Source organism: Arachis ipaensis, chromosome B09 (genome assembly GCF_000816755.2).
Source record: "Arachis ipaensis cultivar K30076 chromosome B09, Araip1.1, whole genome shotgun sequence".
Classification (NCBI taxonomy): domain Eukaryota; kingdom Viridiplantae; phylum Streptophyta; class Magnoliopsida; order Fabales; family Fabaceae; genus Arachis; species Arachis ipaensis.
The window spans coordinates 137,032-144,428 of record NC_029793.2 but is presented as its reverse complement, the minus strand read 5'-3'; the positions used below and the strand labels follow the sequence as shown (position 1 = coordinate 144,428).

The 7,397-nt window shown below is 36.9% G+C and overlaps 2 protein-coding genes across 2 annotated transcripts; both read left to right on the top strand.

Annotated features, from left to right (window-relative positions):
- On the top strand, positions 502–2,670 carry LOC107618992 (aspartyl protease family protein At5g10770). The gene is made up of 2 exons (XM_016321194.2): positions 502–837; positions 1,183–2,670. Exons 1-2 carry the CDS (start codon positions 675–677, stop codon positions 2,427–2,429), a joined length of 1,410 nt encoding a protein of 469 aa, XP_016176680.1. The 5' UTR covers positions 502–674; the 3' UTR covers positions 2,430–2,670.
- LOC107618674 (ent-kaurene oxidase, chloroplastic) lies at positions 3,458–7,008 on the top strand. Its single transcript, XM_016320801.2, has 8 exons — positions 3,458–3,842; positions 3,932–4,092; positions 5,335–5,496; positions 5,598–5,738; positions 5,830–6,084; positions 6,158–6,319; positions 6,410–6,604; positions 6,683–7,008. Exons 1-8 carry the CDS (start codon positions 3,677–3,679, stop codon positions 6,998–7,000), a joined length of 1,560 nt encoding a protein of 519 aa, XP_016176287.1. The 5' UTR covers positions 3,458–3,676; the 3' UTR covers positions 7,001–7,008.

Genomic DNA, 7,397 nt, shown 5'->3' with positions numbered 1-7,397 from the left:
GAATCAATATTTTTAATAAAATTTGACTATCACTTAATTATCAAAAGAAAAGTGAGTAATCATGTATCATTAGATAAAATTTTACATTATTAAAAATATCAATAATAATTAATTAATAACTACAAATCACAAAATTTACAGTCCCTAACACTCCTCTTTAGTTTAACTCTCTATAATTTTTATTCATCTCTAATTTAACTCTCTACCTTTTTTATTTTAACCTTATTTTATTATAAAATTATCCCTCCCTAAAGTTATATTTAGTTCCGCCCTGATTGTAAATTGACGAAGATATATAACAGAGGAATCACACTATTAAATCTTCCATTAAAATAATCAGAAGATTAGTAGTCCTTCAATTTTAATTAAGTACTATATACGACCAAAAAAAGTACTATATAAACTATATCTGGATTAAAGCTACAAAGAGGATCAGAATCCCTAGGGGATCAGGATCAGCAACAACACATCAGTTTTGCGTTCTCAAAATGTGCACGTGAAACTCCAATAATTTTCTCATGCACAAGTGGGGTCTCAAAGCCAGCCTTTCCTCTTTTGTTCTCACGCCAAAATCCATCACTCGCAAGTCAGAATCTCACCCTCGCCTCCATTATAATTAGGTGAGGCCTTTACTAAAACAATCTCTCTCTCACACAAACCAGTGCATTGTATCTATGGCGGAGGCAACAACCGCGTTGCCTGTCTTGCTCTCTCTTGTTGGTATTTACCTCATCATACTCGCAAATGAGGTTCACTCCTTTGAAGAGATGACCTTTAACTTGAACATGCGAAAATCGCAGAGGAAACAGAATCTTGGCTGCCACCCACCGGAAGCAAGTGAGCTTGATAGATCTCTTTGATAGTTAATTCATTATTTCCTTTCCTTTTTTTCCTTTTCTTTTCTTGCACTATGCTGCTTGGTACTTGCTTTTATGATTCCTTATTGTTATTGGGATGCAAAAATGAAAGAATTGTATGTTGTATTGGTATTTGTTTACAAGTATATATATACGCACCGGAGTACCAGAGTAGTACATAACAAATTACATTAGGTATAATATTAATAAAGTAAAGTAAAACATCCATCATTACTGGTCTCTCTAGTCTCACCTTCTTTGGAGTCTTTCAAGCTAAGAAAGCTTAGTTAGCAATGGATGAGGTTCTAATTGAATTCATTCTCAGGAAAGGTGAAAGGTGCCATCATACTGGAAATGAAGGACACAGGACACTGTTCCTCTGTCTCTGAGAAAAGGAGCCATCGGAAACAGTTGGCGCAGGATGACCTTCGTGTCCGCGCAATTCAAAGCCGCATTCGGGGTGCGTCTGCCTCAGACAAGGAAAACAAAAACAATGAGATTCCGATAAGCTCAGGCATGAAATTGGAAACGCTTAACTATGTAGTGACTCTGGGGTTGGGTGGGCAGAATGTGAGCATGATAGTTGACACAGGAAGCGATTTGACGTGGGTGCAGTGCCAGCCATGTGACTCCTGCTATGACCAGCAAGGCCCTCTCTTCCAGCCTTCAAGCTCCCCTTCCTACCAATCCATTCTCTGCAATTCAACAACCTGTCGCACCCTAATTCCAGCTCCACCGGGAGCATGTGCAACTGCAACTAATTGTGACTATGTCGTTAACTATGGGGATGGCTCCTACACCTCCGGAGAATTAGGAGTAGAGCACCTCAGCATCGGAGGGGTTTGGATCACCGATTTCGTGTTTGGTTGCGGCAGGAACAACAAAGGCTTATTCGGACTCGCATCGGGCCTTATGGGCCTGGGGAGGAGCCACCTCTCCATCGTCTCTCAAACCAGTTCCACCTTGGGAGGAGTCTTCTCATACTGCCTGCCTTCGCCTGACGCCGGAGCTTCGGGGTCGCTCGTCATGGGGAATGACTCTTCTTCTCTCTTCAAGAATGTTGCCTACGCCAGGATGCTCTCTGATCCGCAGCTTTCCAGCTTCTACATACTCAACCTCACAACCATCAGTGTTGGTGGTGTGCCTCTGCTGCAGGCCTCCAGTTTCGGGAAGGGGACCCTCATTGACTCTGGGACGGTGATCACAAGACTGGCTCCGTCCATGTACAGAGCAGTCAAGGCAGAGTTCTTGAGACAATTTTCGGATTACCCGTCGGCGCCCGGGTTCTCCATATTGGACACGTGTTTCAATCTCACCGGGTATGAGGAAGTGAACATACCCAGCATAAGATTGTACTTTGAGGAGGTGAGCATGAACGTGGACGTCAGTGGCATACTGTACGTGGTGAAAGAGGATGCCTCCCGTGTCTGCCTGGCGCTAGCAAGCCTCTCCGATGAGTACGACACACCCATTGTTGGGAACTACCAGCAGAGGAACCAGAGGGTTATATATGATACCAAAAACAACAGGCTTGGATTTGCTGCAGACCCTTGCACTTTCACTTTCAATTGAATTCAACCACCACCCCTTCGCTTCTTTCACTCTATGTTATCCATTTTCGTAAGGCTCTACTCCACTACACCCATGAGTAATATTGTCCTCCACTATATTATTGTTAATTTGTTATTATCATTATTATTATTGTTTTCCCTTTGGTGGCGCAATCTCATTGTAATTTAAATGAGGTTCGACTGAATTGTAAATGCCTAAATGGACTATATCGAGTTTCTTAAATATATCTGTCCAATTAACACGAGGAACGGATACCAATACCATGTTAGTATAATACCACATTATATTATATACCGCAAAAGCACTCACTCACATAAATAATACTATTATTTTTCATCTCTTAAATTTACTAACACTCATAAAACAAAAGAACACCTCTCAATTCTGATAACATAATTTTTATTATTTGAAACACACCTAATACACAAAGTTTGTATGGCTTTATATAGATTAAATTATATTCAAACATAACAGTCCATGTCTATTTTACTTTTATTATATGTCAATCTTTATTATCATTAACTTAGTTTCATGCATGTGGATGATGACACTAGCATATTAATACACTTTTTTCGTTAGAAATAACTAAAGTAAATAATGATGCTTTAAAATTAAAATTAGAATATTTTCTTTTAATACAAACATGTTTTTTAAAATAGGACATTTTCTGATTATATTAAATACAAAAATATCAAATAATTTCAATCTTAAATTTTTTGTAGAATAATCTCCAATAATTTTATTTATTATTATTATTATTATTATTATTATTATTATTATTATTGTTATTATTATTATTATTATTATTATTATTATTATTATTATTATTATTATTGGGTGGGGCATTATCATAGTGAACAAATGTTATATCCACAACAATTGAATATACCAAGAAGTAAGGTTTGGTGAGAAGGATGAAAGTCCATGCTTGTCACAGAGAAAATAACCTAAACAAAACTTTTTTTCTTATAGTTACGGGAAACGGGCAAAGTTTATGGAAAATGATAAAAAGCGATGGTGACAAGTGAGTGGATCAGTAGGCACGGTGCACGGAATCTAAAAGCCCTTGGAAGTTGAGAGATACCCCTTTGGCCTCTGTGTCTGTGTTTTGTGACTGTGACCGTCTGTATCACAACTTCTTACTTTTTATCTGTCCTAAGTCATCACCTGCTTCTATCTCTGGATATATATATCTCTTTGACCCTCTCGTTTCCTGCAATTCAACACCGCTCCAAGATCCACCGGGCATGCAAATGGACACTCTGGCCCTTATTCAGGCACAGCCCTTTGCCGCCTCCCTTGCGGTCGCTGCTGTCTCGCTTTTCCTTTTTCTTTACCTATTAAACGGTAGCCGCACTCCCGCAGCTGCCTCACTTGTGGTTGGTCTTGCTACTTCTCTTCCTAAAGTAACAGGTTAGTTACATTCTTTTGCAGTAGACGTTATACTATTTATTTACCTACCTTTAACTGAACTGAAATCGGGTGGTTTTGATGCATGTTAGTGGTTCCGGGTTTACCGATTGTTGGTAATCTGCTGCAATTGAAGGATAAGAAGCCGTACAAGACATTCGTACAGTTTGCCCAAAAATATGGTCCTATATATTCCATCAGGACCGGTGCTTCCACCATTATCGTTCTCAACTCTGCCCATCTTGCTAAGGAGGTCACTCCATTTTATTACTTTACTTTCTAATTTTAGTTTCAACTGTGGACTCTACCTCTGACTCACGAAGCTAGGATTATCTTTTTTTTATTGAATTATTAAATACTATGATTAATAAGTAATTTTTTAATATTAATATTAATAGTAATATGTCTTAATTGAAGTCACCAAAAAATATCTTTATTAGATAATTATATACTATTATTTTAATTCAACTTTTCGATCGTTTGTAGTCTGAAGATTTAAAATTGATAGTTTCATCTCTTTCAAGTTCCAATTTAATTACGCATGTATTTAAAATTATCTAAGTTTAGAGTACAGAATTAGAAGTACAAAATCAGGAGTACACTAAAAGAAGAAGTAGTGCAAAAAAATGGTTGATGAATTGTTTTGTGATCTTTTCTTTTACTTTTTTTTTTGACTTTTCTGTTTGCTTCTTGTTGTTCTTGCTCTATTTTTATGTTGAACTCTCTTATTTAAAAAAAAAAGTGTGAAATTTATTCTGAGAGTACCAAGATCACATGTTAATCAATAAAAAAGAAAAATGTTATGAAGTAAAAGCATAGATGGCTGACCTTATGCTAAGTTGTTGATACTTTCAAGCTTTGGTCTGATGAAACTTTTCTTTTTTTCTTGGAGAGTTGTGTATGCTTTTTAAAAAATACACCACATCTTGTATATGTAAAATAAAGGCTTTTGAAAGCATAAGAAGAACTTTTTAAAATTTACTTATAATTATCAAACTTACAAAATCTAATATAACTTGGTATAATAGTAAATATCTAAATTTGCTCTCCTTATTTATGTTTATTATGATTTTTTAAAATTTTAAAAATTAATTTACCGAACTCAATTATTAATGTTCTTATTTATTTAAAAGTAATTTTTAATTTGATTTATTTCAAAAGTACAAACAACCTCTTTAAATAATTTGACTAGTGTCTCAATTAAATAAAGTTATCTATGTATAGCATGACTTTGGGAATTGGGACCAATACTTTGGAAGTGTTTGCTCTAATATTTAAAAGTTAAGTACTAATTTTTAGGCATTAGATGGAACACCCTACTTGGGATTAACTGAGAGTGATGCCAGAGCCTTTGTTTTTTTTTTTTAACTACTGGTGTTTACTCTTGATCAATATATTATACATCAGGACCAATTCTGGCTATTTTGCACTACACTAGTTAATTATTTTTTCATAATGGCATCCCCAAATTTTTTCTTGTTTTATTGTAATTCAGGCCATGATTACCAGATATTCATCGATTTCATCAAGGAAGCTGTCGAATGCATTAACAATTCTGACTTCCAATAAATGTATGGTTGCTATAAGTGACTACAACGACTTTCACAAAATGGTCAAAAAACTTATTCTTGCAAATGTTCTCGGACCCAATGCACAGGTTGGTTATCTGGCAACCTTATCTGTTTAAGTGGCAGCATCTTTTTCTCCTTTTTGAATGTGAGCGTCTCTGAAATATATATCTTTCCCCTAATTATTCAGAAGCGGCATCGTCTCCACAGAGAAGAAATGGTTGAAAACATGTCTAGGCAGTTTAATGAACATGTGAAGAACTCCTCTGATTCCCCGATTAATTTTAGGGATATATTTTCTTCTCAACTTTTTGGATTGGCAATGAAGCAAGTGAGTTTGTACTTTATGATTGACAAATGGTATGTATTGTAACAAGTAAAGTAATATAGTTGTTTTAAAAATGAGCATGGGGTATTCGCAGGGTGTAGGAAGTGATGTGGAATCCATTTATGTGGATGATTTTGGAAATAAAATATCAAGGAAAGACATGTATCAAATTCTAGTGGTTGATATAATGGAGGGTGCAATTGAGGTTGATTGGCGAGATTTCTTCCCATACTTGAGATGGATTCCAAATAGGAGCATGGAGACAAAAATTCAGAGAATGTGCTTCCGCAGGAAAGCAGTTATGAAAGCATTGATCAATGAGCAGAAGAAGAGAATTGCTTCCGGAAAGGTAAGGTATTCTAGTGTACATATTAACTTAAAATCTTTGCAGAGCTTCACCCCAATTTGATTGTTTCTTGCAGAAAGTGAATTGTTACATTGACTACCTGTTATCGGAAGCCAAGGAGCTAACCGAAGACCAAATTATGATGCTTCTTTGGGAGACCATCATAGAGACTTCGGATACTACATTAGTTACGTCCGAATGGGCTATGTATGAACTTGCTAAAGACAAAACACGTCAGGTTGTTCGCCTTTCTTGTGTTGGTTAATTCAGGTTAGTTATTTCTGGCAGATAAGATAGCCTCACTGGCCTGTTCGTCTTTGTATGGCAGGATCGATTATATTCGGAGCTCCGAGATGCATGCGGGAATGAGAGGGTAACAGAAGACCATTTGGCTAAGCTGCCGTATTTAGGGGCTGTATTCCATGAAACTCTGAGGAAGCACAGTCCAGCTCCCATTGTCCCACTAAGGCATGTCGATGAAGATACCCAAATAGGAGGATATCACATTCCCGCTGGGAGCGAGGTCTTATCCTATCCTATCCTTTAATATTCTTTGTATATTGTGAGTGCGAGTAATGACAGTGTATGGTTATTTGAACAGATTGCTATAAACATATACGGGTGTAACATGGACGAGGAACTGTGGGAAAATCCTGAGCAGTGGATGCCGGAGAGGTTTCTGGATGATGAGAAGTATGAGACCATGGATCTGTACAAGACAATGGCATTTGGGGCGGGGAAGAGGGTGTGCGCAGGGGCTTTGCAGGCGAATCTGATAGCGTGCTCGTCAATTGGGAGACTGGTTCAGGAATTCGAATGGGAGCTGGCTCAAGGCGAGGAGGAGAATGTTGACACAGTCGGCCTTACCACCCACAGGTTGCATCCCCTCCTTGTCAAAATCAAGCCAAGAAGCAAATGATCAACTACCAACTCCCAACTCCCAACTCCCCCTCTTAACTTTCTCGTTTCTCTAAATAATCCGCAACTTCTATCTGAACAATTTTTTTTTTCTTTAATAAAAATTATGTATGTGTACTCTTTTACTTCGTAACCTGTTTTAATTTTAGCATAAATCGAGCTAGCATCTCGTTTTCGTAGTACAAGGTCAAGTCCGGATTAGCTCTAAAATTTAATTAAATTAGCATTACCAAGTCCCAAATTTGTTTACCCGCGGACGCAAAATGTAATGCTGACAGTTAAAAATGCTGATTGCCATTCATTATTCATTCATTTTAACAATTCTTTGAAGAGTAAATTGATAGGAATTGACAAAATATAAATAAGAATTGAAAATATTAAAATATTTTGGAAAGAGT

Excerpts from the sequence above, each read along its gene's own strand:
- LOC107618992 (XM_016321194.2), top strand. The coding sequence starts at position 675 with ATGGCGGAGGCAACAACCGCGTTGCCTGTCTTGCTCTCTCTTGTTGGT. Across the intron at positions 838-1,182 it reads CTGCCACCCACCGGAAGCAA|GAAAGGTGAAAGGTGCCATC; the intron begins GTGAGCTTGATA and ends ATTCATTCTCAG.
- LOC107618674 (XM_016320801.2), top strand. The coding sequence starts at position 3,677 with ATGCAAATGGACACTCTGGCCCTTATTCAGGCACAGCCCTTTGCCGCC. Across the intron at positions 4,093-5,334 it reads CTGCCCATCTTGCTAAGGAG|GCCATGATTACCAGATATTC; the intron begins GTCACTCCATTT and ends ATTGTAATTCAG. Across the intron at positions 5,497-5,597 it reads TTCTCGGACCCAATGCACAG|AAGCGGCATCGTCTCCACAG; the intron begins GTTGGTTATCTG and ends CTAATTATTCAG.